The sequence below is a fragment of the Parambassis ranga genome, chromosome 18 (genome assembly GCF_900634625.1).
Source record: "Parambassis ranga chromosome 18, fParRan2.1, whole genome shotgun sequence".
NCBI lineage: Eukaryota > Metazoa > Chordata > Actinopteri > Ambassidae > Parambassis > Parambassis ranga.
In genome coordinates this window covers 8,915,577-8,942,247 of record NC_041038.1, presented here as the reverse complement: position 1 = coordinate 8,942,247, position 26,671 = coordinate 8,915,577, and the positions used below count along the sequence as shown (strand labels likewise).

The window sequence follows — 26,671 nt, the reverse complement described above, 5'->3', positions numbered from 1 at the left end:
TAAAAAGCACTCTTTGCTGCAGACAAAGAAATAGGTAAACTTTTAGTGACTCTCTGAAGTCACAAGAGTTTGAAAAGTTACTGAAAATACCATCAGATTTGTACAGAAATGTAGCTTTATTTTTATTTTAGCGTAATTTCTGTGACCTATAATATATTTTTCTTAGCTTCGATATACAAAAGATAGAACGTTTCATAGACGCTTCATGAAATGTAGTACTTTTTGACAGACAAGTGGATTGATGTAGACTCATGTTGACAGCCTGAAGTGGCTGTGAACTGTGACCCTTGCAGCACCATCATTCATCCCATCTGATGAGTGATGTCGACAACCGTGTTAATAGCGGTTTGGATAGCAGATGACAGGCTGTACAAGGAGTCTTCTGAGCATCAGATTATGATGTTGATGAGAGTTTGACCGCAGGCTGCTGTCATGAATGATCCATATGTCAGTGGAAATATGCAGCAAAAAGATATGTTCAAGCCCCGATGCCAATTTATTTTTTATTTTTTTGAAATAACATGTGAAAATAGTGGCGTTTACTCTACTCATGAGCAATTAAGTGAACATTCAGTTCTGTTGCACCATCTGTATCTGCATATCCCTGAGTCACTGGATTTGTTTCAGATGAGCAGTTTGAACAGAAAGAGCCGGACTGTTACAAATTGTGTTTCATTTGGGACTCTATCGAGGGCCAAAGAGCTGGTGAACGGGTCAGAGCTCTGGCACCGAGGCAGTATCACTGTTCAGCTCTTATGTGACCAGTGCTGCTTCAGAAAGCACTGCGTATAGAGTGGAGTGAGGAGCTGTTCATTAGTTTGTCCCTATGGAACATTACCTCAAATCGGGTCACACTCATTGCGTGCAGATGTCCTGCGCTGAGGCTTTCGGTGGGTTTTACACTGAGATAATCTCAGTCAGGAGAGAAGAAGGCTTTGGTTAGGTTTAGGAAAATGTTCCGTATGTTAACTATGTTTCAGGAAGCCTTTGGCAGGTGTAAATAGTATTATTGACTTGTCTGTCGTGCCATACATGCTGGTGTAAATAGCATTGTTGGCTACGGACACTTGTAAGCTAAGACCATCTGACTTACAAGGTACAAATAAACAGACTATGCACATATAGTTGCATGCCACCTGATAGTTAGCAATTATCTTTAAGAAGTTAGCAGCTAATAAGGCAGATGTTTGCCTGAGGGCACTGGTGTTGCAGTTTTGACTAATGCAAAATGTTTGATTAAGACAGACTTTTGGTATGTGTGTTTGAGATGCTCATATTTTAGCTTCTGTAAATGAAAATTCAGCTTTTGAATTTAGTGTTGTTGTTTTTTTCTCAGCAGCTGGGAGCTAATGACACTCATGGCAGCCATATGTAATGGTTTTAACTTCAGCGCTGTTGAAGAGCCGAAGGTGCATCTACCTGGCAGGCTGCCACTCAGGCTATTAGCTCACAATCCAATGATCTCTGTTGAGGGAGTAGTTGTCCTTTTCACTGCATCAACTGCAGCCCGACTTGTGTTCCACTCAGTCACTGATTGCTCAGTGATATGTGTGTTTACAGATGATAAATTCCCATGACTGGGCTGTTGCACTTGTGATTTCGGGCTGTCACAGTGGATGAGTTGAGCGATGCACAGCTGCTCGGCCCTCGGGGAGAGAGCTGGGCTGGGAGCACACGCTGCCAATTCAGAGGCAGGCTAAATGGTTGCAGTGCAGGATTATTACATTTTTGTGGTGAAAGATGTAGGTCAGGCTATCGTCCCTGTCGCCAATTGCTCGGAAGAGGCGGGTAAATGAACAGGAAATACACCAGCTGTCATTTAGCTGTCATGTTGTTGACACTACTTTCCTATATTGAGTCAGCAATTTCTTTACCACCTCTGTTATCTGATGCTTATTCACATATGTGTGGTAATGTGTGTGAGCTGTACTGGAAATAATTTTTAGCTCAGTGTGGCTATGATGCAGAAACCCTTAGGGAAGGAAAATGAACCTCAACAACTGCAGTTCCTCCAATGACCACTCGAGGGTGGCTCCTTGGTGTTGTTCACCATCCTGATCTTAGCTGAAAGACAACATTATTATTGAACATCTGTTGATCAGAAAAAGAATCCCTGCGGACTGCGTAGGAAATTGATATGTCTGCATTCACACTCACATGTAATCCAGTGAAAGCATTCACAGACTCTGTGCCTCCCTGTTTCATGTTCGTCACTGTAGCTTTTTTCCAATTCAGTCGATAGGCTTCCATTAAGAGGGGGTAGGCTGTCAAAGCAACCTGTGACCCCCCCCCCCCCCCTTTTGGAGCCCACTAGCCTGTGATGTACGTATCAATATGAATTTCATCCCTTTGTACCCATCAGCTGCAATTCCCAATGTCCATTAGTCTCAAGTATCTGTTTCCTCCAACTTGTACTATTGATCTCAGTGTGTCTTCTGTTCAGAGCACAAAGGACTGGGCCAGCTTCATCACCGTTTCCTTATGTTCTGTTTTATTAAATGATTTCATAACCCTCTCCCTCTTTCTGAATGACACTCGTAGTTTCCACACATCTGACCCTGGGTCAGATGACCTTATGAGCCACTGGCGGCTCATAAGGTCAGACTTTTTTATCTTAGAGGTCACAATGACATGAACTGTCGTTGTCACACACACACAAAACATCACAGCAAATCTAGACGCACAGTATGGTCTCATGTCCCAGGAGACGACGTTTCTCACACATTTGCTATAAGTATATATTTATATAGAACGAGAAGATGATAGAATAAAAAGAAAGTCAGGGAATGCACTATTATTGCACAAATATAATAAAACAACATACTGTGTGCATGATGTTTACACCAGATAAATTATCCAGATATGTATGTAGAGTGCATTATTGACTTTTTTTTGCCATGCTAGACCTTTTAACTTTAATTTTTTAGAGAAAAATACAGATGTTTCCACAGCTCCGAGACAATACCTCATTATTTAAAAATGAAAAACAAAAATTAATCTGATACATCAAAAGTGTACAAACAGAAATAAATGCAAACATTAGTGGTCTTCATGCTGCCTCAACTTGCTTCCTCCCCTCTGTGCATCGAGCATTTCCAAAGTGTGAAGCGCGTAATGCTGACATATGGCTGCTCTCCACTGGTGTGACATATTTGCCACTAGGGGGGAGGATTTGGCAGTGAGATTAGATATTCCTTGACACAGTAGACCAGTCTCTGTGAGAGGAAGATAGATGACCTTTGGCTTTATTTATGTCGTCGCCACTCGTGCAGGACCTTTTCATCAGATACGGTCATTGTAATCCCCGAGCCCCCATTCACTTTACAGAGGCACTCTGTCACTGCAGACCACTAAAGTCGACGAAATTAATGGATCAATAAGCCCTCTGAAAGCCTGGCGGGAGGGTCCAGATCCCTCTGGTCACTATCAAGTTGCAAGTCATAATGAATGGGGTGTTGTTTATGTTGTAAAGTGCAACGTCACCCGGTCCTTTGAACAAACCAGCCTCAGAGTCTGAGCTTAGTGCACCATTGGAGAAAGAATTCAGGGATGTGGTGAGGACAAAGTGAAATGAGACATCTATTTATCAATGCACATTTGGGTCTATACATTGTAACAAATAATTTTATAATAATAGTCGAGTCTTCGTAGGTCAGTTTTTGTGGAAACTCTTCCAGCTGCTTGTATTCATGGTCTATACCTCAGTATAATTTATTAGCATTGATTTAGCATTCATAATGATGGTTCAGTGGGTCACTCTTGATTACTTGCCTTTAGTATAAAGCTATATTTTTTTGTAATAATGCACCTTCTTTGTGCTCAGTCTGCAGTTTTAGTGTCTTTCAGCTCATTGTTTTTGTTTCCCAGACCAGTTAGCAATTAGCAGAGGCTCATTTATCAGAGATGTTCCCCAGAATCATTCATGTTCCAGCACAACAGCTCTGAACACGTAGCAATCACATTACCCAGTGTTAGCAATCCTTGTCTTTACATTTCTCTATAGCAACATATTCACTGAAGTTGCACACTGTTGTGTGAACAGAAATGAGACACAAAAAGAGAGAAGTGTGGTAATAAACCAATGTTGATGTAAGTTTCAGCCATCTTGGATTTTGAGGTTGGAGCTGCCATCGTTGCGTGGTGTTGGATAGCTTTTTGGTGAAGTCTTGAATTCCAACACTGTGTTTTGTTGCGTTGAATTCCTCAAATGTGATGCCAAATGATGCAGAGCTGGATTTGTAAATGGGCAACATTCTGCTAATATGCTATTAGCATTTTTGCTGTTATAAGCTGCTATCATTGTGTGCTAACGTGCCCCACAAACATGATTGTTTACTATTGTTTTTATAACTGAACATATATCGCTCAATGTATTCAGTACTCTCTGTCATCGATCGATCAATTACTCATGCTTTTACTTTGAAATGTAGTCTTTTACTTAGGAATCATTGCATAGAAGTTGCATTACTTTTTTTAAGTTGTGTATCTCACCCTCTGTGGTATTATTTTACAGCAGTTACAGCTCAGTTCTGATTCAGCGCTTTCACACGTTAAACTCACACTTGGGCTGGAACTGATGCAGGCACTATCTCCAGGCAGCTTTAACAGTAATTGGTAGTCATTATAAATCCCATCTGAGAGTGCACAAAGAGAGCTCACGGCAAAACAGGCCTGTTTCTCCAGCGCACAGAGCGGCCTGTGGTGTGAACACAGATTAATAGCTCATTATCAGGGTTATTAAACGACTATTTGGTGTCTGGTTACAAACAGGGCCGGTGGTGGATGTTTGATGTGGAAATCTCAATCAAAGTTGTCACTCCGGGTTAAAGAGATGAAACTGGATATGACAACATGTCGGCCCGCGTGAGACGAAGACAGCGTGACGATCCTTTAGCTAACACACAAACAAGCGAGGCGACCAGTTCAAAAATGAATGTACGACTTTAACTTTGGCCAAACTTAATCAAGATCTTTGAACACATTACTGATGGTAAAGTGAGGCCTTAGCAGTTGGGTCACATCTCTGTATTTGCATGCGAGTAGCATGGGAGGAACTCCCACCGCAGTCATTCAGTGGGACCACATGATCACTTACAATTTGGGATCAGTGATTTCAAACAATGGTGTTCGGCATTCATACGCTTAATGCAGAATTGAAACCATGTGCGGAGCAGCTCACTGATGGTCAGGCTGGAGAAACGTGCCGACAGCTCTCGATGGCCTTGAGGTGCACATCAGTCTCAGAATAACTCAGCCAAACTCTGTGTCTGTAAGAAAAACGCTCTCCACTGGCAGTTAGTCAATCGCATGTATTAAACTACCTCCCAATCCTCGGCAGTCATTGATAGCCCTAAAATGAGTGCACATGGAGTCTTGGCGTTGGCTTGTCTTTTTGATCAGGTCGAGATTTTAATGGATTTTTCCTCGCCTCTGACAGACGAGGCTGTGGGCTTTCTGCACGCGGGGTCATTTGAACCTTGTGGCTGCAGAGCAGAGTGCTGAGACACAAAGAGCCAACGCTGCGTTCACAAGTGTCCGACAGCGGGAGAGTCAGGAAGTCTGGCGACTGTAAACCCCACCCGACCCCCACACCACCAAAACCACCCCCTCCTACACGCACACCCATCTCTCAGGCGCACTCCAGGACACGCCAAGTGGGCACTTACACACACACACAAATCTCCACTATTACACTTGTGGGGACATTTGGAGAGATTACATTAATTCTCTGCCACATGTTCGGCACCAAACTTTATGCTAACCTTTGCTTAATTACAGTTTAACACCAAAAACTTTTACCATAAATAACTGCTATATAAATACTGTAACTAATACTAACACCTGGAAACTCTACCATAACCATAAAATAATAAAAATAAATTCATACATTTTAAAACTAAATCTGGAAGCTCACAATAAGTAATAGTGAAAATAATTGTGATTTAATATACTAGTTTACATCAATGTTTTTGTTGATGTTGATACACACAATCATCTGTATGATCAATCAGCATAATATAGCCTAATTTTATATAAAACTAGCTACAACTTTTGGCCTGTGATTATATGTTTTTAGTAATCCAAGTGTAAAATTAAAGCTCATTTTATTTAAATGGAGCTGTACACACTGTGATTGTATCTATAGTTGATTTTTTTTTTTCAACTCGCTTATTTAATTGGTTGGAAAATAGTTTTCATAAAAAATGGTTATCTGCACTCTAACTATAATAAATTGGTGTAAAGAAACTAATGAGCTGTGTTTTGGGACCAAACGTTGTCACATTTTTGGGCAGTGATGTCACACATGTTGACTTTTCAATAACAAAGACACACATGTAGTATTGTTCATGTCCAATGTAATAGTCTGATAAAAGTTTACAGTTGCTGTAAGGATGTGGAAGAATCAGTGATAAACATAGTTTACTTTTTCTATACTACTTTAAATAATCATTGAAAACATGATCCTGTAAATACACAAGAAATCTGTTTAGAACACAAGTGTAAATTAAATCCCAACTCTGTGATATTAAAGGCTTAACTTAACTGTAAATATGTTCAAATTATATTGTATAAAGTGCAGGTTTCAAAAACAAATTCTCATCATTTGATGGCACTATAAAACAGCACCTCAGTTTAAATTACCTAACATGCTCATGTAAAACAGAAAATTCTGACATTTTTTAAACAAAACGTTTAAAAACGGAGCCTTACTTTAACACCAGACCTCCTTATTTTCCTTTATGCATTAACTTCCCTCTTCTTTGTGGGAAAGATGCGATACAGTACGACTCAACATGCAAAGGTAGACAGGAATTTAGCAGAGAAAACAACAGATTTGCAGGCAGACTAAGTGGGTGAGTGAACAGGTTAACAGCGATGGGGCCATGAATGGCTGTGACAGGGAGAAAGCAGCGAGAGGCTCCAGCACTGAAGGGGGAAGTGACCCGGAAACAGTGAGTAAGTGCAGCTTGCTGGGCCCTTTAGGAAAAAATCTCTCCAGAAGCACTGATGCAAGTCTACCTAAATACACATTTCTCTTATTCCTCTCGCTCTTTCCTGCAGAGGTGCATTACTGAGCTACACTCATGCGCTCTAACGGCAAAGAAAAACAGATAGTGGGGGGACCCGTTTGTCACCTATGAGCTAGAAAACTCCAGGTGATGCTTTATTCCTAGATTTCCAGGCCTTTAAATAAATAAATAAAGCTAATTAATAACAATATTATTACTTGATCAGCTTACTCTGGCTACGAAATGGTTGTGTGTGTGTGTGTGTGTGTGTTTCATGGTCAGATTTACTTTTCTCACAGTGTGTAACTTTCAGTTTATTTTTCTGCTGCCATATAAAATCCCATTTTAAAAGCTAATGTGTTGAAAATCAGGATTAGTATGAAATACAGTCCAGTAGACCTTTTTGTAGTGTACAATTGACACATCAGCCATCCAAACTCACAGTACACTCCTTCTCTAAAGTCCTACGATTATCTTCCTTCCTGATACAATAATGAGTTTTATGTGTTTCACTGCGAGGTGCTGAAATCCAGGGAGCAAAAACTTCCTACCCCAATTAGATCATCTGTTATATTTGTGACTTTGTGTATTTTCTTATGATCTAGTGACGTTTACACAAGTTTGCTTGTCTCCTTTTTTCTTCCTTTTCTCTCATAAATCTTAATATAAATTACAGACACTGAAGATCAGCAGATATTTTAGTTTATATTAGGACATTTTATATGAAAAAATAGAAGATAATATGTTAGTGGTTCAAATGTTCACTTTAGTTTAATTCTAATACAGAATTATGTCTAATCATTCAAATGAGGACAATTTTTTTTTTCTGCTAAAAATCAACAATCAGGAATTTTGACTGCACACTGATTAGAACTGGATACATGATGACTCAAGATTTAGCCATATGTTCTATGTTATGAGGACTTTTGGGGAAGAGTTCTTCTATTACATTTTATTTTAGGTCAACAGCGATATTTTACTGTTTCAATCTGCAAACAAATTAATAAACCATTAAAGAATTTCACAATAAAATAAGTACTTTTCATAAAAAGTAAAGGGTTTTTTAACAAGTTTGCATAAATTTTACACACCTAACGGTCTCCCTGGTACTGAGAGCATGCAGACGGATGCAGCTTTTAAAGAGGCCTGGGAACTGGTCATGACCCCTCTGTTCTCTGGTCATCTTTATGTTAAAGAGAAAGGACAGGAAAAAATGATGCATTGATTTAAATGTGACACCTTAAAATTACAGAAGTCTTCAACAAAAATGTGAAGTTATTATGACTGAAAGCGGAGAAAGTTCACTGTTAAGTTTTTAGTTTGCGGTTTCAGGAGAAAAACTCTACAGTAAACAATAACTCCTAACCTACTAACTTTTTTTTAATGCACATAAAAATGAGTTTGCTTTTTCAAACCACTTTGCCCTTTCATTTTAAGTCAACAAACCTTTTACAAAATGCAGATATTCTACTTTTTATTGCAAAATCAGATATAACTGTGCTCACAGTTTAACAGTCTTATGAAAGGTCAAGTGAAAACAACAACAATAAGGCCATATAAATACAAAATGAAATGTTTCTCCACAGAATTTCATGAGCACAAAAAAGACACAAAAAGTATTGTTGCGGGGTAAAATGGCTGCTGCAGCATTAACGCACTGTACATTCATTCAGATGACATTACTGCGCAAAGTAAAACTGCTCAGAGGGTTTTTGATGCATGCGTATTTTATTTTTTTTCTATAGGAATTTAAAAATAATTATAATATTAAGGACAAAAAGTGGCACATGCATGACTTGGATTATTTGATATGTTGACAATAAAGTTTGGGGATTTATAAAAAAAAAGTGTCAGGCCTATCTAATGCCGCACAGGGAGCGTCCACCACACACAGGAACTCAACAGTCTGCATCAAACAGGCCAAAATATTTGCCAGTGTTGGAGAAGTAGATGTAAGGCGCAGCGTTTGCACTCGGGTACATGACAGGGAAAGGCATGGGTAACAAACATCCGCCCAGCAGGCTGCTGTCTTTGTAAAAAGTCGGTGATTGCACGTTTTTTGCCGCCTCTGAGAAGTGCTCCGCGGCCAGCGGGCCCTCCATATCCGTGGATAGCTGTCTCTTCAGCTTGTTGCGGCGGTTCTGAAACCAGATTTTGACCTGCGTCTCGGTGAGCTGCAGGGAGCTGGCGAGGCACGCTCTCTCCGAGCTGCTCAGATACCTCTTCATGTCAAAGGTCGCCTCCAGCTGAAATATCTGTCTCTTGGAGAAGATGGTGCGCGTCTTCTTCTTGACCATGGCTTTGGTGTCCGCTGAGCTCTGCTGCTGCTGCTGATCGGACGCGTCCTCGGCGCTGTGCGCGCTCTGCGCCGCGGGACAGGAGGCTGCGGTCAGCGGCTGCGCGTCTCTGACTCTGGGCCTCACTGTGAATGGACAAAACGTGCTTTGATGCAGCAGTAAAGGCAAACACTTGTTTTTTTTTTTTCTGCGTACAAACACGCGGAGAAGCTGCACAGTATTTCGTGCAAACTTTATAGTGACCTCCAGTCCGCGCCACCAGCCCTTACATTTCATTAAAGGTATGTCAATAAACAAAATTCTCTTCAAAAGTTCTCCAATTCTTTAAAAGATCATTAAATAAGTACTCATGGAGGGTTACCTGTTTCCTCTGACGCGCTGTCGTGCCTCCTCCGGACGTCCCACACCTCCTGATACCGCGCCTGAAAATCGTTTTTACATCCTCTCTGCTCCTTCGAGCCGCCAAAGTCCGCGCCGTCCTGCTGCTTCAGGTTGAGGATGCTGTCTATGGTGAACGTCAAACACGCGCTCCGACTCGGGGCATGAGCCTCTTTGCTCATATTTCCCAGCATTTCATTCGTCGCTCCTCCGAGATTCCCCAGACACGCCGGCGGACACTCCGAGCACCATTGCTCCTCTGCTGCGACTAGCGCGCAGAGGAGCCGGTGAGCCGTAATTCAACGACCCGGAAGACTGCGGTTTAGCAGCTTTTGATTGGTGAGGTTGAGGGGCAGATGAGGGCGGGATGCAGATTTACGCCTGGCTGCCATATTGTTGCTTTAAACACGTTTTTTCACGTTTTGTCATCTGAATTTATGCGCAAAGAGAGCTTGTAAACACTGGAGTTTGGCTCATTCTTGGATCACTTGATGTCCTGGGGTCCAACAGTGAGACTTTACAATGTCTCATTCAGACAGCCCTCTAACACAACGACCTCTTAATTCCTCACAAATAAGGAGTGTAAACAAAATAATTTGTGCATATTTTATTTACATGTGAACATACAGCAAGTGTACAAAAGTCAGTATTAAAATCCTCTTTAAAAAAAAAAAGCACCCGAAATATCTCGATGATCTACATTTTGTAGTCATATTGTGCATATATAATATCATGAAGTTGCGTGAATGAATTTAAATAACTGAAAAAATCAAGTGGGAGTTTGTGAAGTGATGTTTAGGAAAGGATTTAAGTTATGTGGCTTAAATCTTTTCTACTTTGAGACAAATGTCCGAAGAATATCTTTCTCTGTGTGATCAGTTAAAACATCATCATCATTGTTGACTTTCACAGTTGTGCTCGGCTTCTTTTTGACCATCACCTGCTAATCATGTAACCCCCTCATTTGATCCAGTACACGTGGATCATTTCTATGTGCCCTGTGAGTAAAAATAAACTACAGTAAGTGACCCTGTGTGAAACGAAGCCTTGAGGTCAAAGGGCAGCTTAAGTCATCCAACATTATCCATCACAGTCACCAGTTAGCACCATGTTGTAACAATGACTCAATAAATTGGGGAAAAAAATGGAGTAGACTTACAATTAGAAATGATATTGCTCAATCAGCCTGTAGAGGCTTATTTTAAATCAGCCTGGTTCCAGCTGACAGTGTAGGAGTAGCATGTCAACTCTTCTAGTGAGTTGTTACAACAGGTTTTGTGGTTTTGGTGTATTATTTCACCCTCTGCCCATAGCGTGCCATTAAACAGTGTGTAATTACACACAAAATGTGCCTCAAGTGTTGTTCTATTTACACACAATTCCTTGGTAAAACAGAAAAAGTCATTTCTGACTTCACACAGTGCCAAACTGAAGAGTGAACATGTTGCAGCATCTTTATTGGATTCATTGAGTCACAGGCTTTGTGTGTCTCTTCTTAAAGTCACACCAGCCCGCTCATCTGTGGTGTTAAAAAGGACACCGGATGTGTGAAATGACCAGTCAGTGGATAGCTGATAGAATTAGAGAAGCCAGCTGCTACCGGCGGCGTCATGTGAGGAAGGCTGGTGAGCGTAGCCGGCGTGGTGACATTCTCGCAGTACAGCACGGGAACTCTGACGACCCTCTGGGCAGCATAGGGGATGGTGGTCGCAGCAGTGGTGACGCTGCTAGCCTCCATGTCCGCAGTGATCTGCCGCTTCCACTTGTTCCTGCGGTTTTGGAACCAGATCTTCACCTGAGTCTCGGTCAGGTGCAGCGAGGCGGCCAGCCCGGCTCTCTCCGAGCTGCTCAGGTAACGCTTGAGGTCAAAGGTGGACTCCAGCTGGAACACCTGACTCCGGCTGAACACCGTGCGCGTCTTCTTCTTTCGCATCACTTTCACATCACCTGATAAGAATATATAATGTTTGTATTTTTACTTTTATCCTGGATAATCAACCAAAACATAACCACATCTTCCCTCTTCACCTATCTGGGATATTATCATCCCATTTAGTAGTTTCTTATCAGTTGTTATCATCTGATCATCACCTAATCTAATGACCACTGGCCGGATTACTCAAAAGAGTTCCTATACTATATATGTATGGGAACGATGTGTGATGATAACAACACCATTAGACACCACTGGTCCTGCCAGCCTCTTATGAGCCTATAAAATCTCGTCTTATTGCTGCAGGCGCATGCGTGATGCAGAATGCTCGGAAATGTGTGGCTGCACCTCACCTGTGTCACAGCTGTCCTCACGAGAGACGCAGGAGGAGCGCGTGTCTTCCTCTTCCCTGTCATCCGTCAAACTCTCGTCCCCCTTTTCCTCCGGTCCATCGTTCTCCTCCTCCTCCTCCTCCTGTCCCGCTAAACTGGGAGAATCCCGATCGCTGTCTGCGCGGTCTGTGTGTTCATCCCTGAAGCTGGTCTTGTATAGCGGACCTGAAAAAAAGAAGGAAAACCAGCGTATAAGTGATCTGCTGTGCGCGTTCATGACCTCTGCCTCTCCAAGACTGTAAATAAGCACCAACTGTGCGCTGTTTGAAGACTGAGGCTGCTCTGTTAGACCCGGACTTTGTTGGCTGATAAGAGTTGGGTTGTTTTACGCACGGAGGAGGTAACGGTGCTCCCGACCGTTTATCCTCTGAAACACTAGAGCAGCTGCTGTTAGGTGTTATGTTATGATTTGTGTTATTACAGCAAGGAAAGCCACCACATCTCCGCCAGAGCCAGAGAAGCCTGGAACAAGCGGACGGTCAGAACTCACTTCTTGCGCTGCTGTATTCTCCGCTTGGAAACGTTCCGCTCCATGTCAACACCTCACTGCCGCTCAGACGCCTCGTTTCCAGCCCGGGATAGATCACCGGGCTGTGTACGGTAACTTTGACTCCCGGAGCCTCCACCCGCTCCCCGGCTGAAGCCCCTCTGTCTGCAGTTCCCAGCAAATTCTCAATGTAAAAAGATGAACCTCTCGTCGGAGGATTTAACTTCGACCCCGGTATTTTATCGTCCAACATGTTCCCTTTCTTACGCTTCTTTAAAAACCCTCCACACGCAGAATGTATCAAATCATTCCATAGAAAGCTTCATGTCCCTCATCCGCTCTGCGTAAACCATCCCGGCGCATTCCACGAGAGGACACCCTGATCCAGACAGCGAAATTCAGTCTTTGGTCTGATTACTCCAGGAGGAAAACAAAAGACGCCAGACAGTCTCTTACTCTTCAGAGCCCCTCTTGTAGGCTGTGTGATAGTCTGCCTTAGGGGACCGCAGAGATGCTGTATTTAGGTCAATTAGGGAGCAAACCTCAGCAGAGATACACGGTGTTGTCCTGAGGGCTGGAGATGAAGAGAGAGCTTCATGCAGAATGGCACAGTACCGCCTATTGGTTACATTTGTGTATGCACATTTTACTGTCAGCCCAGGCCCTCAATTCTGCGCCATAACGACCAATGAAAACAAACAAAAAATATTTTTTTACCCATGAAATTGCTACTTTTGTTTGTTTTTTTTTGTTTAAATTACACGGATGCTCCATATGTTCTCTTTAATGAAGGGCAACAAACATTTTTTTATTTTATTTTTTTCCTCATTTGTCAAGACAAAAATTGGGGTAAAGGTCTAGACAACCGGTAAAAAAAAGTATTTTAAAAAGGGACCTATTATTGTTATATAGTTATTATTAAACAAAACAGATGTTTGTCCATAAAGGCCAGATTAAACCGAGTTTATTAATCTGCAGAAAACCAGAAAAACGTGCGTAATGGCTCTTTATATGGACCGATATTAGCCAAGTCAAAATAATAGTTTTTTTTTTATTAGATTTAAATCTGATTATTGTAGTGAAACATCTTTCACCTTGTATGTTCCCACATTTTTTTTAACATATGAACTTGTTTATAGTAATAGGTTATCTGAATTTCCTGCACACAACAATGACATTTAAATAACTCCTGCTGTTTTTCTTTTTAAAACCCACGTGGTAAACATTAAATTGTTTTTATATATTTAAAGGCTATGGCTACCCAGCACCACTTGTGTCCTAACCCCCTGAAAAGGTCTGTTTATGTTCCCATGATTGGTCAAACCTCCAAGAAAAACTAGATTTTTATTGTTTTTAGGTATCGTTTGCAATCATGTGTCCCAAAATTAGCCACAGAGGCATCAGTCTGGATTTTGGAGTGATAATATTGTTATTCTCCCTCCACTAGATTTAAAGGACTTCTCTGTAGCAATACATTTTTGCCCAAATTACTCACTTTCATACAGTCTGGGACAGAAATATTTCACCACGGTTTAGGCAATCTTTCCAATGCCTTGTGAAGTCCAGATTATCCATGGAGAAATAATGTATCTTTCACCGAGAGAGGCCCTGAATGCCTAAAGACTGACAGCTTACAATGAGTTAATTAGTGCTGAAAGTGGAAAATGTTTAGCCAGGAAACTGAACAGTGGAGTAAACCAGCACTGCGTTTGCAGTGCTATAATAGGATTTAAAAAGAAAAGCTTACTTTCATCTGTAAGCAGCCTCAGAACATTCCAGCCTGCATGCTGATCAACTTTTTAACAAATAAAAGAAAGAACACAACACCACAGTCAAGTGTGAACACAGAAATAAACTGTCATGGCCTGTGATCAGACACACAACAGTTCTCCTTTCTGCCACTCAACTGACTTTATAAAAGCCTCTTTGCAAGTATTAGCTCAGCAGGCTAATACTCTGCTCATAACAAAACACCTCCACAGATGGTAAAAGTGAAATGTCTGTGTGGAGGGTTAAAAGTGTCCAAAAGTAATTAAAACTAAAATTAACTTCTTCTTCTGTTGTTTTTTTTTAAATGTCAAAATTAATATATTTGAAAGAAATTACACAGAGGATGAAGACACTCTTCACCACTGTGACTGTGTCCCTGTGTTTTTATCACATTAAATTTACTGTGACCAAAGGAAAAAAAAACTGTCATCACTTTATTTAATTTCTGCTGAGCCTGACCTCTGATTGGTGCAGAGAGGATGATGTTTAAATGAAGCCCCGCCCACTTTAAACCAGCAACAAAATCCAAGGATACAGAGTAGAGTTTTTAGAAAAGAAGCTTTTAAATGATAGAAAAGTCTGTGAGCAGCTGAGATTTTTTTTTAAATCAATGTAAAAAATGTATATATATATATATATATATATATATATATATATATATTTTAGGTTATTATGTTTTTTTTTAATTCAGAGCACGATTCATTTTTAGATTTGCTTTTAGATTCTGTCAGGAAATAAAATACATTATTTTTTAATAGGCATTGTAGTTTTATTTTGTATTTTTCCCTCTTTGCTTTGTGTAGTTAAATGTATTTTTTGTAAGCACACAGGTCTGTGTGTCTGATAATGTGTTGTTTCTTCAGTCATCATCATACTTATCCTGGACTCTTTTGAAATTCTGTGTATAAACAAAAAACACTCAGCATCTGAGTGTGTAGGTGAATGGGAAGGTGTGGTTATTTAAATGTGCAAAAAAAAACATGATCAGCTCGGAGGTCACTGCAAAATGCAAAATGATCTCATCTAACTTCCCGTCCCGTCTCTTGTGAAGCACAGTGTTCAAGATCTCTTAATTAAAGACAGCACTGCAGCCTTAACCCCTAAATTACCTGCTAGAAACAATGAAAAGTGTCTGATGGTAAAAAAAGACATAAATATAGACAAAAATAGTTCATTAATAAAAAGCACATAAAAGTAGCTGTCATGCCTGTTGTAGTGTACATGAAGTGTAATTAATGTGGGTGTTGCAAAGTGCAGCTAAAATCTACATTTATTGTGTAAAAAGATCATTGTATGTCTGTGTAAAAAAAAATCTAAGTGCTGTGCCTAATCAATTTTCTCATTTTCATATCATCATATTGCTTTTCAAACAATATAAAATCCTCTATAAACAGACAAAAATCATGAAATGTTACTTGTTTGGAGCAAGACAGAAACTGTGCAGAACAGATTATTGGATTATAATCCTCATCACTGCTGCTTTATTTCCATAATTCAGGGCAGGAATATTGACATCCTGTTACGGATCCTCGCTGTCGTTTCTCCTGCCACCATAATGGGCCAGTGTGTCGACGCGAGCTGTTGAGGTCAAAGCCATGGCCCAGAATGTCAGAGTGTATGTGAGGTCAGAAAGGTCCAGACATCTTAGGTCGGCCCTCACAGAGTCGGTCAAGCAGAAGGCCCCTTTATGCCACATCGAGCGTGGACTTATTGACGAATCTGTCTCCCGCTGCCCTCCTCACACAGTCCTCCATTTATTTCTCCCTCTTCTTTCCTGCTTGAAGCGCTGCCCATCAGATGAGGCTTTAAACATGGAGTTGGTGTCAGAGGGGTCAGCGCCGCGCCCTGCGTGAAAACAGACCTCAGGGCTCCCGCTGACACTTATCAGAAATGCTTCTTAATCTGCGTTTTATACCTGCTCAGAAACTCCAAAAAGAACACTCCAGATTACACCCATTGAAACTGACACATACTTCTCCTGCCTAATCCCTATTAGCCCTCAGCTCAGTGCACCCCGAGCCTCCGATTCATTCTGGCATTCTGGGAGCTGTTTGCTTTATTACTGCGAAAGCTTTCGCAGCCTCGCACAACAAAACCTGTTAACAAAAATGACCGGGGTTTGAATTTCATGTCAGGAAAGCCCAAAAGCAAAGACCGGCTGAAATAAACTATTGATGGCTGTTTGTTTAACCCTTGTATGGCAAATTAACCCCTGTTAGAGCCAGCTTGTCAGTTCAGCACAAAGGAGGAAAACGCTTGATATTTTAAACACATTGCAGACTGCAGCCACACATAGTCTGGCAGAAAAATGTTATCTATAACCAGGTTTGTGCTTAATTTTCATTCACTTAAAGTCTGTTTTTAGTGCTGTCTTTAGGAAAAGAGAACATAATGGAGCTTTAATGCATGCAGGAAACACTCCTGATGGAACACAAGGCCCTCTGCAACACTCTGCAGCCATCAGATCAATGAGAGCACAGCTTCCTCTCTTAAGTATTCAGCAGTGCCAGTAACCTCAGGTCAAATGTAGATGCAGCAATTGAAGAAAAACTTGTAGATAAATGTTTGAGGCTTTTAAAACTTCTCCAAAACTTAATGGATTCCTAAAAATAGAGAAGTTTTTTCTTAGATAGTGCCCTGTGTGAACTCCATCTGACCCTCCTGAGGTTCAGGTTGTTTCCACAAACTTGAATAAGTCTGTTTGCTGTGGGGGAGGAAAAAAAAAACAGGAGACATGGAGTTGAAGACCCTCACATACACAGGAATATATCGCGTGAGAGAAAAGCCGTGCTCGCTGAAAGGTAGCAGCTGACTGCTGTGGAGAGAGTGCACTGCCCCCCGAGGTCAAAGCACTTCTGTCATATTAGCTTATACACAGGGTCCATATTTTTTAATAAATCATGCCCCTGAAGGATAGCTGGGAGTACACAGGCTATTAGAGCAGCAGGCGGAGGGCTTCCTCCAACTTCACCTATAATGAGGGAACTGTGAGGGCCTCCAACATACAAAGTGTGAGTGGAGTATTAAGACTACCTGATTACACATTATAATCATTATTATTATTCATCACAATCCTGCCAAACTTTAAACTTTGACACTTTGAAAAGTAAACAAATATGGAAAAATGAAATGACATTGTAAACATGAAAAAAGTCAGAAAAACAGCAGGAAAAAAAAAATCGAAATTATTATAAATAAAATGTTAATAATAATAATAATAATATTCCAATAACATTATTATTATTATTATTATTATTATTATTATTATTATTATTATTATTATTATTATTATTATTATTATTATTATATAAAAATGCAACGATTCACCCTATATTTATTGTTTTGAAAAGAACTTTCTAAGAGTTTTATTTTTTGTGTTTTGTCCACTTTCTCTTTCCGTAAACTTGCGCTGACTTATTAAACATACATGCAGAGGGGCAGGGCAAAGGGAAAAGGCCGGAGCGGCATGAAAGATGAAAGAGTCCATAATGTGTGCCTGCAGGACAGATTTCCACACGAAGTCCTCTTTTCCCTCCTCTTGTCACGCAAGTCCGTCTCCTCAACCCACGGCTGATGCTGTCCTGGGAATCCACCCCGCAACCTCCACTCAAGACAGATGTTTTTTTACATTTTGATTTTTTTTAAGTCGCTGGTTTTTGGTCGGTAAAAGCATGTTTGTGGTTTTTTTTTCTAATATTTGGAATATTCAGCCGTGATTCCTCAACAGCAGCTTTTAAACAAAACAAACGGCTGTGCGGCATAAAAGTAAAGAAAATATATGAAATTAAAAACGAACAAAACATTTTGATCTTTTAATTTTTTTTTATGCGTAAAAGTTTATTTAAAGTTCACTTTATTTACGTTTGCATGCATTGAATCATTTAAAGACAATTGTGACCCTGTCAATTTTACAGGAGTAAAGTGATTGTGTGAATCTTGTTCATTGTATTTGTATAATTTGGTCTGTTCTGTAGCCTGTAGGCCTAAACCATCGAAAAAACATCGTCATTATCGTTATTATTTTTAAAACTTCCTGCGTCACACCCGCCTCACGTGGGCCTACACAGCGAAAGATTGCGTATTTAAATTAATTTAAGAAGATTTTCATATAGGAAAAAATAAAAACAAACTTTTATCAGTCAGCCGCTTGGTCCGTCTTTACGCATGAGGACAGGAAAGTTCTTGTGACGTAATAATTTGAATCTGTATATATGCAGTTTCTAATTTTCTGAGCTGGATGCGTTATTGCTGACAGTCATAAAGAAAGACTTGGGTTTGGGGTTCAGCATAAGAGGCAAAAACATGCTGTTGTTTTTTTAATACATTTAATTTCTTTAAGAATTTGTTTGTGCAGTTACAACTAACCTGCTTATGTGTAAACTATTTAAATAGATTTTACATTATGACTCTTTTTACGCAGTTTTTGCAACTTAACTTCTCATAAGACGGTTCAATTGGCAGGAAATTTTATTTTGAAAAACTTTTTTTTAAAACCATTACTTTGACAGTTTTTTCTTTTATTTTTGCAAACTGGTGTTAAGGGTTTTTGAAAATTGTGAAATCACATTTTTATAAAGAATAATAACATTTCTATTTAAATTTAAAGAATAATTCAACTTCTATTTAAATAAAACGTTTATCACAAGTCATCACACTGTTGCTGCCTCAGCTCTGCTGTTAGTTCTTCATCATCTCCTCAGTATGAGTGCTTTTTGCTAAACAAGCCAAATATTCTGCTTAAAACTGAATTTCAGGGGAACAGTTGAAGTTCGTGACATAGATGTGCTCAGAGTTGGAATAAACGAGGCCTTTCAGAGTCAGCGTGAGCTAATGATTTTAATTCTGTGACAGAAGAAGGTTTGAAGCCTGGAGCTGTAAACACCCAACTTCATCTGGTGCCTGTTCATGACGCTCACATCACATTATTCTGGCTTCTGCCAGGACATGATGAAGAGAAACAGAGACCCTTACTGAGGAAAAGAAATCACATATTTAGGCTGTGAGACTGGTTTTGTGCCTCCATTATGGAAATAATTATTCAGTATTTTGTATTATTTATATAATAAACAGCTGAAAAATATTAATACAAACCAGAAAAGCTTCAGAATAAGTTCACACCATATGCAACCTTCTCAAAATCAGTCAAGTTTAGACTGGATTGTAAGTGTTGCAGTTTGTTACCATTATTAATCAGCTGAGGGCAGCAGAGCCCATCAGAATAAGGAAAGACGTAGACGTACATATAGGATCATATAGAATAGTATATGGAGTCTGTAAATAATTTGTCATGTTAACAGTCCACAGTTCTCCTACAGGTTAGAAACTTCATTCCGAGTGGTGACAAACGCTGACATTTATTTTGAAAGGACACACTTGCTGCTGAGGTCATGTTTTGTAATGGCAGTGTGTTGTCACTAGATGGCAGTGTTACACTTAGTGAGGCATAGCTTTCCCCCAAGAGAGACGCTTCTTTAATATTAAGTCCTACTCTTCCACCCAAACATATTATATATATATATGCATTAATTATGAGAGTGAGGGATGATCAATAACTTCATGGCTTAAGGTAGAAGAGGGATGCAGTTATGTGCACACATACTCCTCCTGATTTATCAACTTCTTTTGCAGGATGGGCGAGTGAGAGGTCGCTTGCCATTTTGATAGTGAGGGTTGCTGTGGAACTCTTTAATGACCTCCAATATGAACATTTCTACCAAGCAGCATTCTTTTAGCTCAGGCTGCACACTTATCAATCAACCCTTTATAAATAGCCGTAGCTGCAGTACAGTAGCTGTCTCCTATAAGTCTCTGTGTTGAGTTTATTTTCCCTGAGAGGCTGCAACAAAGCCTTAGTGCTGTCCAACAGCCAATCAGGAGGAAGCTCATTAATGGATCATTTACTGGAAGAAAGTCTCACCAGTCAGAGAACAGAATTACATTATTATCTGTTACCTGGATTATTATTAGTATTATTATGTCTGTGTGCTGAAAATGTCTAAGGCAAGTAAGTGGACATTACATTTCATGGGACAAAATAATCATCATTGTCCTCAAGGACGAGGTAATAGCCGGGGGGAGGATACTTCAGTTTAATATGGCAGCTGTGAGATGGTGGCTCTGAACCTTGCCCTCTCTCTCTCTCTCTCTCTCTCTCTCTCTCAGTAATAGCAACACTTTTCTATCAGCTGTACCGGCAGCACTCCCCTTTGATCCCAGGGCCATCATCTTGATGCAGACCCTTACTGATCAAGCTTTCTTGTAAGCTAGAGACCTTTGGATGTTTCTATTGTTTCTCAAATCTCAGCAATGGTTACAAATTGGTGCAGAATGTCTCAGGATCTCTCTTTAAAATGGCAGATTGTCCTTTGAGATATGCTGAATCTGAACACTGAGTTTCAGGACCTGGTTAGTTGACACTCTAAACATTTGGATCGTGTTGTGGAGAACGGACACATTCCTGGTCTGCGGGAATCATCTTCTTGTTTCTAACTGCCATGATTGAACTCAGCAGTCTTCACCAAGCTGTGCCTCCACCCTCCACTGTTTGCCGCTGTGTCCCCCTGGACCTCCTTAGGTGATAAGACCTTGAGACTAAGATAGCTGACAACTGCTTCAGACAGATATTGACTTCCAACCGAGTTGAGATTTTTGCCTGGAGGCATAATTTAATTTGCTCAAGGCCTCCTTTCTTTGCTGTAAATCCATGTTATTGTATTTTAAATCAATACGTCAGTGTATAGATTGTTCCTAAATCTTCCTTCACCTGAGGCCAGCGAGGTCTGCAAACCTCTGAGCTGTCATTGGAATCAGACAAAAGACAAATTGGCCAGTTTGTATTGCGAGTGCACTTGTCTCCGTGGTTCCTGTGCTGAAAATTAAGACAAGCACAAGTCGGTGCCAAATTATGCATGGCCGGCTGGAGCCGTGCAGCACACACGTCTGAGGCCGAGGCTGGGTCTGCGTCGTCCTCCTGCGCCTGATGTACGGCTTAATTCATTACAGGCAGACAGAGGGCTCCTACACATGCACGGCTTCTCTGTCCACAGCCTGTCAAATCAAATTAGTCCTTCAGAGGAGCTCAGACAGGGGAATATCGCCTGTCACAGGGTACTCCTGTGCACACACACACAGAAAAAAATAATTAACTGCAGGAGGCCATCTCTAGTAAGAGAAAAACACTTCCATCATAATGCAAATTAGTGAGCTTTCATATCAACAAGAGTCTAAAAATCAGTGTGCGGGTGGCATGGGCTCTGCGGAGAGGCTTTTCCTGGGAGTCCAGTTAGAGGCGGTCGTCATTTGCATCGCCTCCAGCAGTCTTGTCTTCTTCAGAATTAGAAAATCATTTCATTCTCCGACGTAAGATGTCTTATTTAAGAAGACACAGACACGCAGAGCTGCCTCTACAGATTTACCGACCTCGTACACGAGCATTTCTGAGTCAGCACAGTACGTGCTGTAAAGGTTTGCATACCACAAATGATTGAATTTGACAGGCAATAATATTTAATCTAATCTTTGAGGGCTTTTCTAACAGTGTGCTCTCTTTGTAATCTATTCAGGATGTCACAACGAGCTGCAGAGCATTCTATATTTCTCACCAAAAAGGTTTGACCCTGAGGCTATAACCTTAAATCAAAAACAAATATTCTACCACAAAAAGAACCAAGAGTAGAAAAGCAAAGCTGCAATGCTGTACATATAATACAACCCCTACTTAAAAAAAAGAACAGTAAGTCCTCCTCTTGCTTCAGTACAGTGTCAAACTACTTTCTACCTCCTTTGCTACCTAAGATAGCATGCTAAGCAGCATGCACGGACATATGTGATGATGGAATTGATAACCAATCATACACAAATGTCTAAAAACATTTAAACAACTGCTGAAGAATCAATTAAAGTAGCTAGCAGGGAAGCTAGTTTGCATGTGAAAGCAGCAATGCAGCAAAGATGGTGTGGTGCCATTTAGCATCTTGTTAGCAGCCTTTTGAAAACCTGGCGAGCTTGTCCTAAACACAATCAGTTTTATTAAAAAAGACTTATACTGTGATCTATAGTGAAATGGAACGTTCCTAACACGCCTGATGGTCATTTCACTTTCCTCCATTCACGACACAATGTCTTTAGCCACCTTATTAGCTTCCCAGGTGGTGCATGCAGCCTGACCGTGTGTCTCACTCTTGGCGTTTCCTTGCTAATGGTGAAGACTGATCTGCCAGCTGCAGACACCTCCCACCCTCCAGAACCCAGACTACTGGCTTTACCAGAGCAGGGAGGCCGCAGGTGTCCAACGTACCTGTCACAGACTTAATCACTGGCACTCATTAATGTCAGTGAAGACTTCTGTTTCCACCTGGGACTGTGTGTGTGTGTGTGTTTTTTTCTTCTATGGAGGAGACAGCTACAGTACAGAGGCTGTTTTAGTCTTGTAAGGACAAAGCGGCATCTGATTTCTGCCAAGCAAATCTCCTGAGCTGCTCACATTCACAATTTTAAATTAAAATCATGCCATATTTGCAATTTAAATCTGCACCGAATCTGCGAATCGTAATCAGTTTAATGCATAATATTAAAGTTTTAAACACATTCCTTCTTGGCACCCGGGTTTCATTCAATCAGTCCACCCCTACTGAGACCTTGACTTGTTCTTATCTGTGCGGCTAAATAATTTATTAGTGCCCTCCTATCCTGACACCACCAGCGTGTGTGTGTGTGTCCATTATATTATGCATGAGGTAAAGATATACACTGAGAAACGATGACATTGTGAATTAAGCTGCACCTGAAACAAGTGCTGCAAATTGTTAAGCTTTAAAAAGATGTCAACATCTCTGACGATTATATTATAATGTGAAAGTCCTATCAGCCGTTTTGTTAGGCTAACCCTCCTGGTTTGACCTTTGCAGGAAGCACTCATTGAGGAGGGAGGATTTACAAAGATAACAGCCACAAGTGAGGCAGGTGCTGAAATAATAGCTGTCCTCCAGAGACTAGGAGCAAAGTAAAATCCCTGACAATGGGCTTTTCTGTGCTGCAGCAGAGCTCTTAAAGGGATGCTTTCCTCAGAACTGTCAGATTTGAGGGTTGTACACAAGCACACAGCCGAGTCTCTTGTCTCTTAATCTCTATGTGAGAAAGTGAAGGTAATCATCAGCTGCTGCACTCACCTTCGGCGAATCAGCTTGTAGCAGCAAAATGACATTGGCTTTATTGACGGAGAGAGCGGCCCAATCATCTGATGGCATCGATGATAACGGGAATGCCATTGATCCGCCTAAAGAAGACGACTCATTCAAGCTGAGAGAGAACATAAAGTTGTAACATCATAGCAGGGAATTTCTATCATGCCCCATGTCAGCATGTAACACTAGCTGGTGTTTTCCCCTCTGTTTATGGCTCTTGTCTATTTTTAGGGGATTATTTTCTCATAATGGTTTGCTGGTGAAGTAACTGGAGATGCCGTCAGAATGGTTTTAAATCAGGGAAATGTGATTTCAGGCTGCAAATTGCTGCTATTCTCGGTGAGCTCAAGGTTGGCCTGTGCTTTATCGGGCTGCTCAGAAGCACTCCAAGATATGTTTTCTTTGAATATTAGACTAAAGTCAAGACTGGGAGGTTAAGGTTTTACTGTGCAATCTGTTGACGTTTTTATTTTACAGAAGAGAGCATTCATCGCCTGTAAAGTCATATTGTTTTGTGGGTTTACCATACTGTGTGGTGCTGATGAAGGACTGCCTATCCCTGTCCTCAGCTTGAACTCCAAACAATCTAGTCAGTCATTTAAGCTGTAAAATAAGCGCCATATAACACATGCCGAATGTGCCTATTTGTCCCAATTTCCAACTTATCTCACAAGTCTGGTTTCTAACTTAGACCGTCTGAAGGATCTCATCAACTCCCCCACCTCCCCTCACCACATATAATGACTGTATTTAACTACAGAGCATAAAGTTTAGCACTCCTGGTTAATCCAAATACAGGCAAAGTGGCTTCAGCGCCTGAGCTCCTCAGCGTCCCTGTCCATTATTATCCATAGATAGCGTTAATACATCAAGCCATCAAGCCATTTCCCACTTGGCCGTGTTGGAAGCCACATTCTGTTTCCAGCATCATGTGACCTGTCTACAGTGGCTCTCTTGTTGATAAACAGAGCTTTGTAGGTCATGATTAGGGGATTCATTTGTCTCGCCCACTCCGTCTGCTAAGTTTCAGCCTTCAAAGTAATTAAGGAGCTGTGAAACACCGAATGCTAGATGGCCTCAGGGGGGGTGTCATGCATTCACTAACAGCATGGCCAATGCCTTCCATATGCACCATCTAAGCTGTGCAGATTTGTTGCTTCCTTCATGGGAGTCATTGTGTAAATTAAAGTCGATTTTGTAATTATTCTTTAAAAAAAATAAATGATCTTATAATTATCTGAACACCTTTGTTCCTGTATTGAATAACCTCCGCTCTTCATCATACGAATGTGCAGTAGATAAAGATCTTCTAGTGTCAAGAGCGGTCATTGCTTTTTTTTTTTTTGCCCCCTCTCCTGCTGTCACCTTGGCTCGGCCTTAAAAAGAAGAGTTTTCTGACTTCAAAAGCTTCCTGCACACAGATGTCACACACAGGGAAATTTGGCTTTTTCTTTCAATGATTTATGACAGCGAGCAGGTGGAGCCTGCAGTGAGGGGGAACTCACAAAGCTGTGGGATGTGCATACAATTTTGGAACTACAAATGTGTGGTAGGTGTGCGATGAAAAGGCACAGCAGGGATTTTCCAATTGTTCCCTGACTGACAGCTAATCACGAGTCCCTTTCAGAGGACAAGAAAATGTATTCTTTTTAGAGAGTCAGAAATACTACTTTATTATCTTCGCTGCCTTCTGCCGCAGCGTGGGCGAAATAAGGAAACACTGCAGATGGAATTAACCACAGACACAGACGGAGTCTTTTTATTATCCAGTTGAAATGTAAAAATAGTCCACTATAAAAAAAGATTAGGTTAGTTAGAATTAATCCTTGGAGGACATTTGTATTGCATGATCAAGAATATAATATGACCATTAGCACCATTAATTACATACACAGTACAATGTTTACATTTCTGTGGAGGACCAGAACTGCCCAAAAAAAAAAAAAAAGTTTTAAGGAATAAATTAATATGGCAATAAGAAAAGCACTGAAGAAATGTAAATAAATAAATGAAGGAATTAATTAATATAAAAATATGTTTATTTACATATTTATTTGTGTTTGTATGTCCTATTTAGGCATCCATTTTTAATTAATTTTCACATGTGCTAATTTTTGATTTGTTTTGTTTATGTATTTTTACAGTTTGTCCTGCATATTTGTGCCCATATACTTTTGAAGAAGGCCCTCATTCAAAGTGTGTCAGAGTCACATTTTGGATTATTTATTTATTTGATTTTTTTCTTTATATTCTTCTGTATTATGACCTTTTCTTCAATAGTTTGTTTTAATATTTGTTATCTGTTTTATCACTGTTTTACAGTGATAAGGCGGTATTTGTGGCGAGTCTTGTCCGACTGTTTTCACATGCAGTTGTGGACATGACCACAAGGGGGGGGGGGGGGGGGGGGGGGTACATGGATCCAAGAGTTTTACAAATAAGGCTAGGACTGTTGTTTTCTTAGTGAGGGCCATGTACAAATCAAATGGTTATTTTGCATTTGCATTGATATTTCAGTATAAACATGTCGCCCTCTCAGTTCTCTCCTGCTGCACTTATTCAGCTTGTCAGATCACAGATGCTGTGATTTCAGTAATCGCCAAATGTGGCAGTTTAGACTGATGGTGTGACCTCAGTATGCACTTGTGTAATCTTCCATAGACTGCAGACTTGCAGCCATTCCTCAAAACCCCATAGATTCATGAGCGTTAACTCACATGTGATGACAGGTCTATTCAGGTACTCCATTGACATCAATGCACCAACAACACAACAAAAATCTCCTCCGAATGAAAACCAAACATTTACACTTTAAAATTGATTATTCTTTTAATATAACAGGATGCTCTGCTGGTTTCCCTGATGGCCCGGCCTGTAATATACATCCTGATTTTCAATTTTTGGGTGGAGCAAGTTGATTCGATAGCTGTAATTCTTAATGGAAGATGAGCACTCTGATGCCTGTGTGGTGCCGAATGACGGCACTCTATTAACTTAAAATCTCAGGCTTGCCCCCGGGCAGGCCGAAGCCCCATTAATGCAGAAAGCAATGGATTGGCAAAACTGCTGCATCCACAGTTCCTCTTTGCTCCCATCAGATTTCAGACCCAAAGTCAATTAGTTTGAGCTTTGAGTCGAGGAATTTAGTTTGAAATTATTGCACACATACACAGTTGAAAAGAAGTTAACATGCTAATAGAACTGGCTGCTTTAACATTATTA

General features: G+C 40.6%; 1 protein-coding gene and 1 pseudogene across 1 annotated transcript; both read right to left on the bottom strand.

Moving 5' to 3' along the window:
- Positions 1-8,908: 8,908 nt before the first annotated feature.
- Positions 8,909-9,879, bottom strand: LOC114451216 (homeobox protein HMX2-like). The gene is made up of 2 exons (XM_028429794.1): positions 9,669-9,879; positions 8,909-9,432 (listed from the first exon to the last, which is right to left on the bottom strand). The coding sequence occupies exons 1-2, from the start codon at positions 9,877-9,879 to the stop codon at positions 8,909-8,911; spliced, it is 735 nt and encodes a 244-aa protein (XP_028285595.1).
- A 1,307-nt stretch (positions 9,880-11,186) lies between these two features.
- LOC114451215 (homeobox protein HMX1 pseudogene) lies at positions 11,187-12,750 on the bottom strand (annotated as a pseudogene).
- Between the last annotated feature and the right edge of the window lie 13,921 nt (positions 12,751-26,671).

Bases quoted from the DNA above. Each gene is read 5' to 3' on its own strand.
- LOC114451216 (XM_028429794.1), bottom strand. From the start codon at position 9,879: ATGCTGGGAAATATGAGCAAAGAGGCTCATGCCCCGAGTCGGAGCGCG. The intron at 9,433-9,668 runs GTAACCCTCCAT...GTCCATTCACAG, and splicing joins CAGCGCGTCAGAGGAAACAG to TGAGGCCCAGAGTCAGAGAC.